The 19,933-nt window shown below is 39.4% G+C and overlaps 1 protein-coding gene across 2 annotated transcripts in view; it reads left to right on the forward strand.

Annotated features, from left to right (window-relative positions):
- Positions 1 to 19,933, forward strand: part of RHBDD1 (rhomboid domain containing 1) — a 96,136-nt gene that overhangs the window by 17,737 nt on the left and 58,466 nt on the right. For both annotated transcript variants that reach the window (XM_006763411.2, XM_015563671.1), the window contains exons 2-3: positions 2,897 to 3,392; positions 4,633 to 4,765. In XM_006763411.2, the coding sequence (XP_006763474.1) occupies positions 2,960 to 3,392; positions 4,633 to 4,765 (566 nt within the window). In that variant the 5' untranslated portion in view covers positions 2,897 to 2,959. The remainder of the gene's footprint in view (positions 1 to 2,896; positions 3,393 to 4,632; positions 4,766 to 19,933) is intronic.

Raw genomic sequence — 19,933 nt, forward strand, 5'->3', positions numbered from 1 at the left:
TGCCAATTAATCTTTGCTACTTAAAACTCAAACTTAGGTTCTACCTATACTGATACTCTAGTGGCCTCTATGAAAGCGGGGCCCAGCATATTGTGCCCTTCTCACATTGACTGTGCTTATATCTGCCTTCGCAGTAAGTATATATTCATTTTATTCATCTTCTGATTTTCTGCAGCCAGAATTTTTGTTTCCTTCAGCAAATAGAAATGGGCCATTTAGGGGCTAGAGTTGTATTTTGTTCTTTGCTGTGCCTCTAGTGACTGGCATGCATTTGGCACGTGATATTTATTAAATAAATGAGTGATGGAAAGAATGCTGAGTAGTCATTCTGTGTGAAGAGGGTCAATTTAGTTTCCAGAAACCAAAGAGATCAGGCAGACTATATACTTCCTATAAGATTATGTCCCTGGAACCTACTGAGAAATCAGGGCTGAAAAATATAAATGTGGGAATCATTCTAAGGAAAAGAATGATAGAAAGCATGAGAGTGGAATGCCACGAGTGTGTGGAAAGTCTAAGGATAGGCCGGAAGTGAAAATCAGAGGCGGGTGAAGGCGGGGAAAGCAGTGTCCTGGGAAGCAGGAGCCTTGAGCAGTAGAGCTGAGGTGAGGAGGGAGGCGGACAGAAAGGGACCTTTAGATTTGGGCAGAAGTAAAGCAAATATAATGTGAGCCTGGGTGTACAGTGTGAAAAATGATTGGGGACATTCTATTCTGTTGTTTATACTTTTCATCACTAACAATTCCAATCAAGGGAGAACTTTCTCTTAAGCAAAGACATAATTAGTTTTTATTTTCTCCTGTTCACAGCCTGGCCTCCATAGAACACTGTTTGTACTGGTACTGAAGGGTTTATTTGTTAGTTAATGATCAAGGCCATATTTTTTCATTGCTCAGATTACAGGTAATGATGTTTTAATACATGTGATTACATGGGAGGATTGTGAGAAAGTCACAGTAGTTGAAGAAGAAAATCATCCTGAAGGCCAATGTGAAAAATAGAGACCATTCCTCCAAAATTATTTGGGAACTTTTCAGTGGAAATTTTATGAGAGTGCTACAGAGCTATAATAATAAGCCCATGCAATAAAGAAACTGGGGTTAAGCTAGTAATGAGGATATGCACACACATAGGCACATAGAGATTTTTTCTTGGGCATTTCTTTTGGGGGTGATGTTGATAAGAATTTATATGGGGGGATGAGAAGTACCTTTGAGCCTTATCAGGATGCTTCTATTTGCAAAGGATTTTTCACCTAAGTGGGATTACCTTTTCATAATGAAAAAGTAGCTACCGTTTATTCAGCACCTACTTTGTTCCAGACGTTACAGTCATCCTGGGAAGGAGGTGTCATTCCTAACCAAAAGTGAAGAACTTGAAGTTCAGAGAGTTAAGTACTTTGCCCTGGGTCATAGGGTTAGTACATATGAGAATCCTGCCCTTTTTTGCTCCAAAACCTGTGTATGTTCCGATGTGCCCTCTGAATGAGAGTCTTTAGTGTATCAGAGTGTGTTTCCTGTTTGGGTGGAAGCCAAGAAGGCTCCACAGGGAAAACAGAGCCCCTCCCACCCACCCAAACGAGCACTTTTTCAGAGTCCTGTCTCCTAATCTGCCTACTGACCCATATCTGCATTTATTGATGACATAAATGTCATAACGAACAAGGCTCTTCCCTTTAAGGACTTGACTTATTTTGTTTATCTCTTGAATTGTTAGTCTGTGTCTCTTTCTTCACAAGCTCCTTCCCGTGAACATAAATCAGTCCCTCGCCAAAGCCGTTGCCTCCTGTTTTGGTCAGTAATTGCTGTATTAACAAACCCCTCCAAAACTCCATGAAGTAAAGTAAATAGTTTATGTGGGTCACTGTTCTGTGGGCCAGCAAGTTAGTCTGGGCTCAGCTGGACTTACCCATTTTGTGTGGGAAGCTGCTGGTCACCTAGACAACCTTGCTTCTGGGCATTAGCTGGTTGGTGGCTGGGACCATCACGGTGGCTGGCCATCTTGGACTTGTCCACGTGTGTGGGAGGGTTTCAAGAGAGAGCAGAAGCCTGCAGATCATCTTAAGGCCTCGATTCCTCTGCATCCTGTCAACTGAAGGCAGTCACAAGGTCAGCCAGGACCCGGGATGCAGAAGCAGACTGCTGGACCCTGGCACTTCCCTGTGTCACTAATTCCTGTCCTCCCTTGAGACGGGAGGCGCATCACCGCCTCAGGCTGAAGTGTGTGCCTAGCGTCTCGGTTCCCTCTGTCACTGTGTTTAGAACATTGTGTGGCACTTGTCAATTTACTTCTTAATAGAATGTGAGCTCCTTAAAAACAGTGTTGCAATCCAGGATTTAGCTCCTAGTAGGTAACGTTTAAAAGCTGAAGTTTCTGTGAAAATAAAGTATTCCGGGAGTTGATACCTTCCACGTGGATTAGAAGATAATATATGCTTACATTTTAAAACTGTCTTGTTGATGTTTAAACACTTTGGAGCAGACTCTATCTAAAATATCAAAATTGCCTATTTCTTTGAGAAAATGAAGGGGGTGAAGAATCCTTTCCAGCATTGAATAGAAATCATTATTAAATATTTATGTACTATCTTTGTAGGTTTTTTAAAATTAGGTTACAAGTTTGCTCAAAAGGAATACAAGTCATATTTGCATAGCATATTTATCAGAGAAAGCATACCCACCCATTAACTGGTCCAGTGGGATTTGGGAGAAAAGTCTCTATTTTAGAATGTGATATGAAGGAAGGACATCATCCAATGTCTGGAAGACACTGAAATAAATGCTGCTGGTAGATGAGAGATGGGGTACACAATGGAAGCTCATCTTTAAGTGAGTAGTATATATTTCATTCATTCTTCATTGATGGATGTTCATGTGCATTTTATTTTTTGTTTTAGGTTCAGCTCTCTCTATACCTCCCTGGATCCCACATTTCCCCTTCACTGGGTTGGCATCTAACCATGCAACGGAGACCAAGAGGATTGAATGCTGGGCTTATTCTGCTCCTTTCTCAAATCTTCCATGTTGGCATCAATAATATTCCACCTGTCACCCTGGCTACTTTGGCTGTCAACATCTGGTTCTTCCTGAGTCCTTTGAAGCCAGTGTATAGCTCCTGCCTTAGCGTGGAGAAATGTTACCAGGAGAAAGACTGGCAGCGCTTGTTGCTCTCCCCCTTTCACCACGCGGACGACTGGCATCTGTATTTCAATATGGTGTCCATGCTATGGAAAGGAATACATCTGGAAAGAAGACTAGGAAGCCGATGGTTTGCCTATGTTATCACCACGTTCTCCCTACTCACTGGCGTGGTGTACCTTTTCCTGGAATTTGCTTTTGCAGAGTGTATGGGTGAGCCCGACTTCAAAAGGAGTTGTGCTGTAGGTTTCTCAGGTAAGGCTGACAGGTTTCTAGGGGAGCATGCATAGAGATAGTAAGGCAGGTGGGCTGCTATTTTTTATGAAGCGTGGGCCATACTTGATGAAGAAAACACATATTGAGTGGGTAAGGGCTGCCAGAGGCTGTATTTTGGAGAGGGGGGCTGATTGGACCACAGGAGGGACATAGATTTGGCTCTGGATCATTTACTCTTGGACAGTTTGGACTACAGTCTGCTCAAAGGTGGTTTTGTAGGAGTCGGAATACTGATATCTGCACTGGTGGGACCAGGGAGAGATCCACAAGTGTAACTGTGATGGGGAGTTCTGTAAAAAGATGAGTATGCCTCTTAATAACTTCATTCAAATAAATGCATCATGCTTACCATGGCATGCTCACCATGTTTTAGGAGCCAAGATCAATCACTCTATATAACTCACTAATTAATATTCATATAACAGGCTCATAGGGAGCTGGCATTGTCTTGGTTTTATAGATGAGGAAGCTAAGACTCAGAGAAGTAAAGAACTTCCAAAAACTTGCTCAAGGTTACACACCTAGTAGGTGGGAAGCTGAGATTTGAACCATGCTGCATGACTTTACCCATGCGTTGCCTTACCTCTCCCTTTAACCTTTACTGGTTCTTTTTTATGTATATGTCATAGGACTTAAATGGCCATCAGGGCATAAATTAGGTGTTCTGTAAATAAGAAAGTGAAGGGGAGGAAGGAAATGATCCTGAAACAGAGGAAATCTAACCCTGTACTTCCCCTGCTGTTGCTCCCCCTCCCTCTAAGATGCACCCTCTTGCATCTAATTGTGGGAGAAGAAAGAAAAATGTCCTTCCTTCAGTATCTTTCCATGGAGGTTAGAAAAATACATGTGACTTAACATACTTATTTTCTATTGAGTTAAAATTCACATGGCATAAAATGAATGATTTTGAAGTGTACATTTCAGTGGCATTTAGTGCCATTGCTGGTGTTTTATAACTTCATTTTATGTGTTACGTATTTAGTAGTATGCGGAAAATCAGTATTAACTTCTGTGTTAAGAAACATCACAAGAATTATTACTTTGTACATTGTCTTTCTACTGCACTTTGGGTTGACTTGTAAGCAGTTAAAATATGTTTCAAAGCAAAAAGTTGATGTAGTGGAATAATCATTTTCACTTTCAACTAGTTTTCTTTGTAAATGTTGATTATCTCCACATTTGGATTGTTAATATTTGTATGCTCTTTCTTCTCTTTTAGGAGTTTTGTTTGGTTTGAAAGTTCTTAACAACCATTATTTCCCTGGAGGCTTTGTCAACGTTTTGGGCTTTCCTGTACCCCACAAATTTAGTTGTTGGGCAGAACTTGTGGCTATTCATTTAATCACTCCAGGGTAAGTATTTACTCTTAGAAAATACAAATGAAGAACCTCATGTTCTATGGAAAAGAAATTAGAAAAATAATGAAGTAACTAATTGTTCAGTGAAGATTATTCTTTAACTATAAGAATAGAATCAATGTCAGGAGGTGTACTTGAATTATTCGAGGTTTGGTGTCCTCACCTTTTATGTAGGAACTAGAAGCCCAGTGCATGAAATTCCTGCACGGGTATGGTCTCTAGGCTTGGCTGGCGATCAGGGCCAATTGGAGCTTTCCAGCTGCTGGCTGGGGCCTTTCTTCATTCCACACCACACCCTGGTGGTCAGCACATGTCATAGCGAGCAATCTAACTCACGGTCGAACTCCTGAGGGGACACTTTGCATATTAGCCTTTTATATATATAGATAATAGAATCTGATATACAGATTTGAGGGTTGACTTTACCCAGCCTTTCAATCCAGTAACTCAAACAACAATAATCCAAAGAGACACATAATTATAAAGATTGAAAAACAATAACAACAAGGTATGTTGTTCAATGCTTTTATACCATTTTAGTTGTGAATTGTCTTGGTAATAAATTCTTGTGGACCAAAAGGGGCTTCGTGCTAACCAGCTCAGGGAAGGCCTGCATGGCAATCTTGCAAACTCAGAAACTTATAGTAACCACAAAGGATGCTCTGAAATTAAAACTTTTTAACTAAAAGCAGTTTATAGCTCATGTCCTAGGCTAGAATCTTCCTTGAGAAAAGTTAAATACCTTAACCAACCTGTCTATTGTCTTTTCTTTTCCTTCTGTCTATTGTCTTTTGCATCTACCATAGCATTCCTTCACAACGTCAAGGTAACTCCCCTTTCTCCAGACCCCTCAGGGCACAACCAATGCACCAGGGTGGAGACCTTAAATCCTCTCATTGTTATTGTTATCACGTTAATTGTTGACTATGTAGGATCCCCCGTAACCACCTATGTAAAAGATGTATGTGTCTATCATTTTACTTTTCATCTAATAACAGAGGTTTCCCTGTATTGCTTTCTCCCACCTCCCTAATCTATCACCAATGGATTTCTTGTATCCATTTGCATCTTCTTTTTTAATTGTATTATATAAAATACGGTGCAAGACGGCCATTCTCTGGAGCATTCTCTTAGTCCCTTGAGATTTTGTTTCCTGACAATTGTCCACTGTTTGGCTGAAATAAGCTCACCAAGCTTATTTCAAAAATCACCACAAGTTTAAATGTTTCTTACCTTGACACTCTTTAAACAAAAGTCTTTACTCACAAACTTGATATATAAAATGGATCAACTTTTTACTCTTTGGGGTTGAGCGGAAGCAAGAGACCCCATTCCTTTTTGCCTTACCCCTGTGTCACTGTGGCTGCCTCAAAGGCACCTCCAGAGAACCCTAGGGTTCCAAGGAGCACAGTTTGAGAACCACTAAAGTCTCAATGTTTTACTGATGAGGACAAGGACCTTCAGGAAGTTAAGAGACCCATCAAAGGACTCCTGGTAGACTCCAGGACTAGTTAGGATTTAGGCCTTCTGACTGCTGGTCCCCTGCTTCTGTCTGGGGTACTGGGCTTTTCCACTTGGGTCCCTTTCTCTGCTTTCTGGGTAGAAAAAAGGGGGTGAATTGTGCTATTTTCCCCCTTCTTCCACCAGCCTCATTTCTCTTAATCTGTATAATGCAGCTGAAAACCCATGGCTTGTTTGTTGACTTTTACTGTGGGGACCTGGACACTGTTTGGAGAACGGGCAGATTTAGGAAGGTTCAGAAAGAAGTGAGGAGGATTTTATTTTTCTCTCTGCTGTTCCTTTCAGAGGGCAGTGTTGTTTTTAACTTGATTTTTGTTTGTATGTCTATGTTGAGGGTCCTCCTTCATTTGGGAATGTTCTCCTGGGGCTGTTGTATGTGAACCCAGTAATCCTGAGTCCTTCTTTAATGCTAATTTCCATCCCAGCCAGCTGGCCTGTGAAAAAGCAGTGCATGGCCACTGAGCACCACTCATTTGCAACTGTATTGTTATTTTGTGACAGTTCCTGGAAGAAAGCTTAACAAAATCTTCAAAGTTTTCTTTGAAAAAGGGGTTCTGTAATGTCTGCCCCTTATCTGAACAACCCTCTCTCCACCTTGTCACTCACAGCCCCCTTACTCACTTGATGTGACTCGCTTCTCTGTGTAGACCAGAGACTTGTCTGTGACAGAAACACCCAACATTCATATGAAAATCACTCCCAGTGGTGCTGGAACTTTTATTCTATAATGAACCCTTTGAATAGCAGTGCCTTTAATATGCTCATTCAGCTATTTCTGAAGACTCTTACCACACATTTTATTTTTTTTTAGTGTCCCTTTCTTACGTGGACAAGGCATAGTTGTATTTTTATGTAATATGCTTATTATGGGTGGAGGAATCTGGAAATTAAATGAGATTTCTTCCTTTTGAGGTTTGAAAGAATAGATCTTTTGGTTTTTAAGATTTGACTACTTTGAATGATAAACTTCTGATAGCTACGCATCTACTTATGCATGCGTCCAAATAATGACTGAGCTAAATACTGGTCCAGGAAACCTGAGAAGCAAGTGCTTCTTTGAGATGGATCTTGGAAAAGTGGGAGAAACCAGAGCTCTTTGCTCTGCATTGTTCTTCTGGTAGTTGTCAATTGTAATTTTCATTGGGAAAACACTGTAAATGTTCAGGACAGAGCCTGCTTTATTGTTGGACTTAATGAGCTGCCCTTTGGGAGGAAAAAAAAAATCTGCCAAGCAAACATTTGGTGGACCTCTGAATTTTATGAAAGCCATGGAATTAGTAATTTCCCCTAGTTTTATGGCGGGAAGCCTCTCCAAACAGCCAGCCATTAGGCATTGTGAGGGGTGTGGACTTGACCAGCATGTTGAAGTACCCGCATTCAGTCCTTTGGGGGTGCTTTTGCTTTTCACAGTACTTGTGTGTGCCTCGTTTCAGTGATTGCACTGCCTCATGTGGTCTGTTTATTCCTCTGTATGTCCTGGGACCCTGGGAGGGGACTGTGTCTGACGTAGTGCCTCTGCTCATGAGTGGCACAGGAGGGCGGTGTGCGTGCTGCCTCCTCCCAGGCGTGGCTGTGCCCTTGCCCACCTCTAACCCCAGCCACTTCTGTTGATGGAAAGAAGGGGGATCTGATGCCACATGTTACTTTCTAGCCCCCAGTACTAGCCCAAATTATGAACTTCTGCAGTTTCTCTATGAGTTTAAGGTTGTCTAGTCTGAAAACTGAAGCTCAGAGCCCTGAAGGTTATACAGAGTAAGACAGCCGCTTGGTGACCATACTAGAGGATGGTAGTCAGTAACTCTCCTCCTTAAGGTTTATGAATATCAATCGTGACCCTTGTCTGAATTGGTTATTTCATGGTGAGTCCTGAAGGATGACTTCCTGATTCTGTCATTCCTTCTACATTTACTGTATGGAGTTAATCTGGGCTTGGAAGTTCATAGCCAAAGGCAAAGAATTGAGGAAGGTGAATGTTCTGTTAAAGGCAGATCTTAGTTTTACAGGCTTGAAGCTTATTCAATTTGGTGGGTCCTCCTTAAGAAGGAAATACAAAATTAGAAACAAAAAAAGTAAAAATTTTAAGTGAGAAAAGAAAGTACAACAATTGACAAATTTTTAAGAGCTGACAAATACTATAAACATTACAAAATCCATAAAAGTAATATTATGTTAACTCCCTGGCATCTCCCACAGGTTTTGCTTGCATAGTCTGATCTCTTCATCATATGATATTAATTTGGTAATAGTGTTTCTGTAGAGGGAATAGCATGGTGCAACAAAGTCAGTTTTTATTATTATTGAGAGTTTAGAAAAGTTTTCTCAACTCATGTAAATTTTTAGAATTCTTGTCAGATTGGGGAAACTTCTATCAAGATATTTTTACATACAAGCTGTAAAATCTCAGGACTTTTCAAGTTTTCTTGTGCAGCTTTCTTTTCAAGTTTCTTGACTGTTCTTTGAATTGATTTGAATGGCATCTGATATATTCTTTAAATATGTTTTTGTTTGTTTTTTATTGACTTCAGAAAGAGGACGAGATAGAAACATTAGTGATGAGAGAGAACCATTGATCGGCTGTCTCCTACTGGGGATCGAGTCCACAACCCGGACATGTGCCCTTACCAGGAATTGAACCATGACCTCCTGGTTCATGGATCAATGCTAACCATTGAGTCACACCAGCCAGGCTTGTCAGTGATCTTTATTGGCATAGTTCGAGATTTATTTTTTCTTCATGGACATCAATGCTTTGTGCTGTTTCAACAAGAAATATTAGTACTAATATTCTTATGATTCACTCTCCTTCATTAATTAGGTTACCAGAAATCCAAGAATTTATTACAGCTTTTGATATAATTTAAAAATATTTTTGTTTGATAGCTACAAACACAGTGATTCTAATAAAGTTTATTTTGCATGATTCTCAAAAAAGAAAAGGAAAGGTGATGGTGCATTTAGAATTTCATGCACTACATTATCCAGCATATCCCTGACAGAGAACTTCTGCTGAATTTCTGTTTTAACTATGTAGTAATGGGAACTGAATCCTCCACTTACAGTTTTGCCTGCTTGGTGATTGGAAGAATTTTCCAGACTCTGGGTTCTGACTTCAGCACAATGGCTGGTCGCCCGAGAGAGCTGTGGGATTTCTACTCCTGTGTCCCAGTTAGAATTATAGCCAAGGATGCACAGAGGATATTAAGAGTATTTCTGGAAGCTGTTTCTATACAGCAGTGACTAACAGTGACCTAACCCTGCACTGAGATGACTGTGAACCCCATAAATAAGCTCCACTGAACTCGAGCTTAATGTATCTTCAATTTGGCTTCCCTCTAGTTAAATCTGAAACGTATCTGTGGCCACCCCAGGGGCACCTGACCTGGGGGGAAGTGTGATAGAGAGGAAGTTGGAGTGGAAAGAGAGCAGTTTTAGCTGATTGTGGTTAAGATATCTCACTTTCACAAATTTTATAAAACATGTGACCTTGTGAACATGTTGTTTGCTCCCCTCCCACAGCTGTGAAGGGTCCCTGGCAAGGGAGAGGCCCTATGCTTTGTGAGCTTCTTGGCCAATTCTACTTGTGGCTTCTGTTGAGAGGACTGTCCCAGTGATGACCATGGGGAAGGAAAAGAAATGAAACTGAAGAGGCCTATAGACTGTGGGCAAAAGAAGGGATGAAGAGTGGAGGTTTTGTCAAGTTTGAAAATCAAGAGAATTGTGTGAATAGGAACTGGTACCAGGAAACAGGATGCTGGAGTTTGTTTTACTGGTGACATGGTTCAGAGCAGGTCTGTGGTGGTATGAAACTGAGGAATGGTAGAAGAGAAGGTCATTCAGCCTTCAAGGTCACATTACTCTCCCCTCTCCAATCTCTGTCAAATCTTTCTCTGTCTCTCTTTTATAAAGACACTAGAGACCCGGTGCACGAAATTTGTGCACTGGAGGGTGGGGGTCCCTCACCCCAACCTGCCCCCCTCACAGTCCAGGAGTCCTCAGGGGATGTCCATGGGGAGCGGGCCTAAGCTACAGTCTGGCTGTGGAGGCTCGGAACAGGTGCCGTGTGTGTGTGTGTGTGTGTGTGTGTGTGTGTTCACTGGGAGCCTGCCCTCAGCCATGCCATAGAGGCTCGGAGCAGGTGCCCCTCTATGTTGATCTCTCAGGCTCGGCCGAGCCCGGCCCCTTCTCCTGAGCTGGTCGTGACCATGATGGAGTCTCAACCTCATTTGCATATTACTTCTTTTATTATATATATATCTGTGTATATATATATATGTGTGTGTGTGTGTGTGTGTGTATATATATTTATAAATTGTTATCGCATTTAGGACTCACCCTGGTAGTCTAGTGTAACTGCCCCATCTCAAGATCCTTAACTACACTTGGAGAGTCCTTGCCATATAAGGTACCATTCACCAGTTCCAGATATTAGGATATGGATATCTTTCTTATTTTGGGGGGGGCAAGGGGTCATATTCAGCCTACCATACTATCAGAGTTGAATTGCCCTGGCTGGTGTGGTTGGGCATCGTCCTATGCACTGAGAGGTCACTGGTTCAATTCCTGATCAGAGCACATGCCTGGGGTTGTGAGTTCTGTCCCCAGTAGGGGCATCCAGGAGGCAGCTGATCGATGTTTCACTCTCACATCAATGTTTTGCTCTCTCCCTCTCCCTTTTTCTCTCTCTCTAAAAAAAAAAAATCACAAACTTTTTTTAGTAGGTATAATATGATATCACCAAGTTGTTTGGTGTGCATATGTGTGTATGTATGAATGTGTGTGCATTTATGAATACATTTATTTATTTATTTATTGTCGAGAATAAGCATTTTCTGAAGCATTGGGTTTCTGTTTATATTGCACAATCACATCTTTTTTTTTAATGTACTGGGACTGTTGCATTTTTCTTCTAAGCTTAGATAAAAATATATATATATAGAATTGATACTCACCCTCTGCTTTATTTCATGGAAACATATTTTTGGAGCCTGTTAAAGAGTTCAGTTTGAAACAACATTCCACGACTGTCCAGAGCAGATTTTGTGAAGTAGGGGGAATTTCTTTACGACATTTCTCGGATGTCCATTTGTACATTTACTCCGTCCTGTCTTTGCAGGCTCCCATAAAGGAAAGTTGTGTGTCTTATAAAAGAGTTACTTTGTCTGTCTCCCAGGAGGGCTTAGAGTTGAACAGGATTCAAGGTGAGATGAGAGCAGTACTTAACCAAAGCTAAGATGCCCTGGAGTTTGATTTTATGAGATGAGAATGAGAAATTTCGAGAAAGGGAATTTTTCCCTCCCACTAGAATTGGAACTCTGAGGGAAAGGGTAAGTCATCTTTTTGGCTCTGGAGTCCAAGCCTGTGGAACGAGGTCTAGAGGACCCAGCCTTGTCTTGGATATCTGGACAAAGTGATCATCCTTGATGGTTTTAGGAAGAATTTTGAGGTGAACAGGAGGTGCATGGAGAACAGAAAAGACAACTTTATCTCAATACTGATTTTTCTTCAGATACTTTCTTATGGGAGATTTAGTATAACAAAGTTTTTTAAGAAAATGGTTAAACTACATAAATAATAAAACTGAAAAGAAAGTAGTAGCTAAATGAATGTGTAACATAATTTCCCTGCTCCTAATTGAAAGAACAAAATATTTATTATAGAAGAGTTGAAAGTATATAAATGTATGATGAAAAAAAACAAATTTTCCATCATCTCCTACCCAGAGAAAATTACTATTAGAATTCTGCTATCACATACCTCTACCGTCATGCAGTTATATCTTCTACACTTTCATTTAACTTGTTATAAGCACAGTTCTTCAAAAGCTTCAGTTTTAATGGCTACATAATGGGTCTGTTGTACTTCCTTTAGTTTATTATCTCTTTCACTAATTTTACTACCGAATCATTCAACTTACAAGTGAGGATTTCTGTCAGCGCATTATCTTGGCTCCCAGGCCCGAATATGTCCTTGGAGTAGATTCCCAGACCTGAAATCAGGGGTTAAGAGTTTGAACTATTTTCATGGCTCTTCATTTGTACTGCCAACAGCATATGAAAGTGTCCACTTCCTCACTTTCTGGCTGTTCTGATGTTTTAAGAAATTTTGTATGTAACAGAATTATTTTATTGCTGTTATTTACAATTCTTTTATTAGTGAAATGGGATAACTTTTTTTTCAGTACGTTGTTTTTCCTTGTATATGGTTTGTCTGTTTGTGTTCTCTGTGTATTTTCAAGAAGCTGTAATTGTTTAGTGTTAAGGATGGTTTATATTAAATTCCAAGAGGTCTTTCTTATTAGATTTTGTAAACTAAGAGACCTTAAGTATATAGTACAATTTCAGATCCTATAAATAATAGCTAAGACAATGCTTACGGGATTTTTTTTTTCTGTTGTTAATAGATAATGATTTATTCTCAACTGTACCTAAGAACAGAAAGTCTTTTACACTAAAAATAAAGAAATGACAAGATGTATTGTTTGGAGGGAGAGCTAAGACATAGGTTTTATTTATGTATGTCTTTTAAATAAATTTTATTTTTTACAATTATTTTAGGTTTACAGAAAAGTTGGGGCAGTATACAGGAAGCTCCCATATAACCTGCACCCAGTCTCACCACATTATTATCTTAACATTAGTATGGTACATATGTGATAATTAACATGCCAATATCAACACATTATTATTAACTAACTACACTATTCAAATTTCCCCAGTGTTTCTGTTCCAGGATCTCATCCAGTATGACACATACATTTATTCTTCATATCTCTTTAGACTCCTGTCATAGCTTGGGCTGTCCGTACAGAAATACCATGAACTGTGTGGCTTAAATAACAGAAGCTTATTTTCTCCCAGTTCTAGAGGCTACAAGTCCAAGTTCAAGGTGCCAGCCTGGTCAGTTTCCAGTGAGGACTCTCTTCCTGGTTTGCAGAGTTCTCATCGTGACCTCATGTAGCAGGGAGCGAAAGCATGAGAGGAGAGCGATTGTGCTCTCTGGTGTCTCTTTATAAGAGCACTAATGCCATCAGCAGGGCCCTGCCCTATGGCCTCATCTAAACTTAATTATCTCCCAAAGGCCCCACCTCCACCTACAATCACATTGAGAATTAGGGCTTCAGCATAGGAATTTGGATGGGGACACAGTTCAGTGCAGCTTCTCTTCCTTGTGACAGTTCGCTTTATTTTGGTTTTATTATTCATACAAAATATCATTTTTGAATGTCTGTGAATGAGAGTTAACTTCCTCTCATCTGTCCTCATGTGATTCAGAAGCAGTGTTCAATTAGCCACATAACCTGGTTTCTAAGCAAGTGCTAATTTAGGTGTCTGAACACATGTTGTTTTCTGTAATTGGACAGCCCTGCTGTGGTTCCACTTTGAGCTGTATATGTCATACACAGAGGTAGATATGAGAAATTTCCATCACAACCAGCAAGCACTGGCATGGAGGCCCCCTGCTGTCTTTAAATCAGTCAGACCTTCTTTAGGGCCTGCTTTGCCCAGTTGGCTGGCGCTGAATAAAAGAGAAGAGCAGTGGGTGGAAATAAGGAAGCATCTGTTTTTCAGTTGAACACAGAGTTGTCAGGAATAAGGTTCACTACCCAGGTTGAAACTAATTGGCCATCACGCTGTGATGTAATTGCCGGTGTGTGCATGGTAACACCTATCTAATCTGTACTTAACTAACTAGGCTTGTTAATGATCAATTCTGGTGACTTGGTGACAGGTACAAGATTTGGGTTTACTATATTGGCTGTCCCAGGTAAGGATGACTGAATGTTATTTTTAAAAGATACTTCTTTTTTCTTTTAATTTGAACAAAGTCATTTTTTCTGGGTTAAAAGGTGATGTCAGTAAGTGCATCGTATTAAATTGAAGAGCTGTGTAATGTGTTTTACAGAAAAAGGGTGTTTTTAATCTCAAAAGTTAATTACCAAATGGAGCAATTATTTTGACTTGATTTTTTTCTACTAATATTGTTTCATTAAAAAATAATGAACCCTGTGAAGCACATTTATTTCCCTTTGGAGTATTTAGAATATGCACTTTGGCCTATTTGGATTTTTTTTCAAGGAGACACTATTGGAGATAAATGTTACACAATTAAATATTCACTCTCAACTAATAAGATGATAAATCACATCTCTGGAGATTTCAGATGCATTTACTTAATTCTTCCCATTTCAGTCTAAGGAGGAATGTTTTTAAATAGAAAGTTCTTTATATTTGCTAATTTCCCCCTTCCTCTTCTGCAGAATTAAGTGACTTTTAGTTAAAAGTCAGGAGAGTTAAATAGGCAAGAGGACTGTTTTCCATTTACATTCAGATTTGGTTCAAATTATGCAAAATGCAGACAGTCTGTGCTATGAGTTGAAATCATTAGTATATCAATTATTCTATGATAACCAGCTGAGGACAGGCTGCAGACTGCTGAACACTTCTTCCATTTAAAGTTGGCTTCTCATTAGCCTACAGAAGACATGAAATAATTTGATGCTAATTTATCTCTCTTTAAGTGGGCATTGTTCCCCTCTGGATTCAAGAGAAGAGCATTTTAATTTTGTAGTCATTTATAACACATAGGTCAAATAAATAACACGTTTTACTTCTAGCAATATATGTTTCTCCTACTAATTGTGTTATCCTAGTTCTTTGACTCTAAAACACTTTTTTCTACCTTTTTAGAGATAAAATACATCACAAACATAATAAATAAATAGGCCACTAGCATAGTAAAGATAATAAGAAAAATCAGTAGGGAACATAGGGTTATTTAGTTAAATGGTATGTGAATGTTCTAATCATTTGGAAGAAAGTAAAGATAGGGCTTTACCTCACTATACTTCAAAACAAATTTTTAATAGTTTACGTTTAGGAGACATAAATATAATCTCTATAAAATGTCTAAGAATGTGTGAGAGAAAATGTTCAATTATTGAGTTGGGAAGAAATATATAAAATACATAAAAATGGCAGTGCCCTCGGCGGTCCCGGATCTGTCTCTTGCTGATCACCTATGAGCTCCCACGTTTGTCAGAATTATTCCACCGAGGTGGAGGTGGCAGTCAACCACCTGGCCCACCTGCATCTGCGGGCCTCCCACACCTACCTCTCTCTGGGCTTCTATTTCCACCATGATGCTGTGGCTCTGGAGGGCATGGGCCACTTCTTCCTGGAGTTGGTGGAGAAGCACGGAGGCACTGAGTGTCTCTTAAAGTTGCAAAGCCAGCACAGTGGCTGCATTCTCTTCCAGGATGTGCTGAAGCCTCCCCAGGATGAGTCGGGCAAAACTCAGGACGCCATTGGACCTACTGAAACAATAAAGTTTTTTGCAGCAAATAAATAAAATAAAATGAATGGTAGGAACTCTCCATATCTAACCCGTGGGCTATGGCAAACTCTTAAATGCTTTTTATAATATAGCAAGAAAGTTTAAAAGGAAATAGTTTAAGCCCTCAACTTAAGAGGCTGGAGAAGTAACAAAAGATTAGAGGAAGTGGAATTGATACTGATAAAAATTTAATAAACTTAAAAAGAAAAAAAAGTGATAGAATTGATCCTTGAAGAACCATATCTTTGAAAAGGCAAATAAAGTAGGAAGCTTGTGGCAAATTGAATTATGATTATTACAAGGGAAACTTGAAGCAGTAGATATTAAAAAGAAGATGTAAACATAGAAATACGACAACCTACATCAATTCTAGAAGGTTGTATATTTTGAGAGGGTATCTTTTTCTGTTTTAAGAGAGAACCATTTGTGAGTGTGAGTGAGTATGTGGGTGTGTGTATGTTAAAACTTGGATTAATTTATTAAAACCAAATTTTCTTTTTAAAAGAAAACATGGACATTTTGTGATCCAAACAATATTTATGTATTTTTTAAAAGTCTTTTATATTTCCCTGATGTATTCCAACTGCTGCATCACTATTGCTTCAGAAGTTGTAGAGTTTATCTCTCAGGTTTTTTATTTTTTTGCATTCAATATTATTTTGTAATCAGAAGTTGTAGAGTTTATCTCAGGTTTTTTATTTTTTTATTTTTTTGCATTCAATATTATTTTGTTTTAGTATCAGGAGTACAGCATTCACTCAGTTCCTACCTGGAGAACACTGTTATAGTGTCAGTTTGTGGAGGACTTATGACCCTGTTACTTTTGAGGGGTAACTTCAGTGTAACTGGCATTATGCAGATTTTTTATGAACTGGTTAACTGTACTTTGAGGGTGGTATGAATCCACTGGATGATATATTCCAAGTTCTCTTAACTCTGAACAAAGGGTCATGCTTCATATTCCTCACGAGTGATCCTGTGACGTGTGAGGCACCAGTGGGTAAAAATACTCGCGGGCTTGCTAATGAAAGACAGTGCATACAGAGCCTGCCTTTCTAGCACATATTTTTATAGATGTTGAAAATGCTGTTGTCAAACAGTATTTTAAAAGCTGTCAGGTGTGTGTGTGTGTTTTAAAATGAGTTTTAAATAATTCAGTACTAAGCAGGCAGCAGAAAAGTGACTTTATAAACCTGCTGTGCTCTTTTGTACTGAATATACAAGTCGAGTCTATGAATTAAAAATGAACACTATTCCGATCCATCTTTTTACTAATAACCAGTGTAGTGGTGATGAAATTCCGTTACTAATGTTTTCTTTTTGCATTTTCCCATTAGAGAATTGTCTTGAAGTCATTTCAACATAGATGCTACATGTGCACTTATGGTAAAATTGGTTTCTGGTATCAAGACCTGTCTGGTTTATCTAACTTGATGGCTGACTCCTGGCAGCCTCCTTCCCTTTTCTTCCCTCCCATGTGCAGCTGAATGAGAAGTGAGGACAGGGTGGGCATGGGAGATAGTTCACTTCGAATGAGTGTTCGAGGCCTCGGAACTTGCCCATCCAGTCCATAGTGAGATGGTGAGCAGCACTGTGGAATAATAACAGCCTCCATCCTAATACAAGACTCTGATTCATAGATTATTATGAGTCTTGGACAAATTTCTCACTGACTCATTACTTGAGACTCTAATTTTTCTCCTGATCTTATTCCCGGTTTCTTAAGGAGTGACAGAGGAAAATGTATGTATGTGCCATAGCTAAGTGGAATGCATAGCACTGTATACAGTTCTTCTTCCTGCCAATAAAGAGTGGTGGTTTTTCTGAAGGTAGGAAAAAATTTTCTTCATCACCATCATCATCTTTATGACTATTACTGGGTTTTGTTTTCCTCAGTCAGTGACTTACACTAGCAATAGTGGTATTAGTCATGTTGTACATTTATCAAATCTCTAATCTGAGGCTCTCAGAGTTAGGCATTAGTAGCTTTCATGGCAAAAGACTTATGGTGTGCTTGCAGGGTTTGGGGAATGACTGAAGTCACAGCCACAGTAATTGGAGGATTATAGTTAGACAGACACAGGGAGGGTGAAAACACTTGTCTTGGCACATTAAGCTGACAGTTTTTTGCATTGTAGCACTCATTTTAAATATTTTCCTTAAGAAATGGTAAAGGCTCATTTAAAATTCATAAATTCCACTCTGGTGTCCCTCTGCATACACTGAATGTGAATGCTATCAGTGGTCTGAGTGTGCTGGTTGTGCACTGTACACACGTTGTTTGTAATGGCATTGCAAATACTGTAGAGCTGACCCATTCTGCATATTCCATCTGAGAAGACTCAGCAGAGTTGGTGTTGCTGACCTGGGTGGTGGCCTGCCCAGCTAATGAGAGCGGTATTCCATATGCGCTCCATATTCTCCAAGTTCCTCCTCAGAGATCTTCATTTTTAATGATGACTTCAGGTCCCTTTTTGATCTAAATTTTGTAGACTTTTGCATTTTAGTTTCAATTTACTTTTCTTAAGGTTCACCAAAGACCCTATAGTAAAACGAGGATTGAATGAGGCAAGGGCAGCTAAAAATCTTAGAAAACAGTAAAGGCGATTAAAACCATGTAGTGAAGCAACATCTTTTAGTAGATTTGAAGAAGCCACATATTGTTTTTTGAAAAATTTTGTTGAGGAATACAAATTAGAAATCAGAGTAGATTATTTCATTATTTGGAAGTGTTTTGTGGGTCCAAACATGATCCATTGTGTTGTTAGACTGTGCTACATGAGCAATTATATTGCTCCTAGTCACTTTTAGAATCTTGTTCTCATATTCCTCATTTGCAGATTATATATCCTAATTCTACTTTTCCCGATGTACAGATGCTTAGCGAAGACAGGGTAGTATATCCGTCAGTGAGGGAGTACTAGGGATGATGTATTCCCATGTTCTCCTAGATTTCCACTTCATAATCCTAGCCCTTGGTTTTATTTCTTTCTCTAAGCCTCAGTTCTTTATCTGTAAAATGGGGCCAATAATAGTAGCCATTTCATGGGCTTGCTGGGAGGATTAAAAAGTTAACACAAGGAAAGTCCAGAAATCGGTGATGGGCTTATTGGAAGAGCTACCAACATTTTAGTACCCATGAGTTGTCCTCTGTGAGTACAAGAAGAATGGCTGAGAAAGCCCAAGCCAGTGAGCATGTCAAAGTCCTTCAGAACTATCTCCTTGGATGTATTTGCTGACAACTTACTGAATAAAGTATCTATGGATTTAAAAACCACTTTAATAGAGAAAGTAAATGAATACTTAAAAGTAGCATTTCTCAGTTTTAAAATCTAAGATACTTGGATTTCTACTCACATTCTGTTTAATATCTGTATCAGGCATTATATGGAACACTCACAATAATATTTTTATTGTCTTTCACACATGAGGAATAGAGCTGTATCTACTACATGGGTATAGGTTTTGGAAATTAACTCAATGATCTGAACACTGGGTTGATACTTCTTCAGTGTGGTAACATTTGAACCCTCAAGTTTTCCATCCCACCTGGAGCTGAAATAGTGCACAACAGAATTCTCCTCAAGACATAGAGATCTGTTACTTCCATATGCCTCTGTCATATTTAGATATGAGTCAAGATTCTTTTGCTTACAATGGAAAGAAACCCCATTTAAACCTATTTAATCAAAGAAAAGTATCACTATTGGCTCATATCATTAAAATTTTCAGTGGTGCATTTCAGGGTTCCAAAGACTTCTCATGTGGGATTCAGGGACTCAAACAATGTCATCAGGATTCTGTCTCTATTTTTGTTTCCTGTGTTGACTTCATATTAGTCATCTGTTGCTATGTGACAAATTATATCAAATGTCATGTCTTAAAACTACATATACATATGATCTCATGGTATTTGTGGGTCAGGAGGTTGGGCACAGTTGACCTGGGTCTCTGTCTTCAGGCTTTCTCAACAAAGATTACAACAAAAGTGTTAGGCAGCACTGAGGTTTCATCTGAAAGCTTGCCTGGGGAAGGACATGCTGCCAACCTTCTGTGGTTTTGAAAGAACTCAGTTCTTGGTGGGTTATTTGACTGAGAGCCTTGCTGTCAGCTGTCAGGCCTCTTGAACCTCTCCATATATTAGCTCACAGTTTAGCAGCTTCCTTCATCAGAGCCAGTGAGGAAGAGTTCACTAGCAAGACAGAAATTATAGTTTTATGAAACATAATTGTGGAAGTGGCATGCTATATTCTAGTGGTTAGAAGCAATTCACAGGTTCCGACCAGGCTCAGGGAGAAAGGATTAGGA

This window comes from Myotis davidii, unplaced genomic scaffold (assembly GCF_000327345.1).
Source record: "Myotis davidii unplaced genomic scaffold, ASM32734v1 scaffold575, whole genome shotgun sequence".
Classification (NCBI taxonomy): Eukaryota; Metazoa; Chordata; class Mammalia; order Chiroptera; family Vespertilionidae; genus Myotis; species Myotis davidii.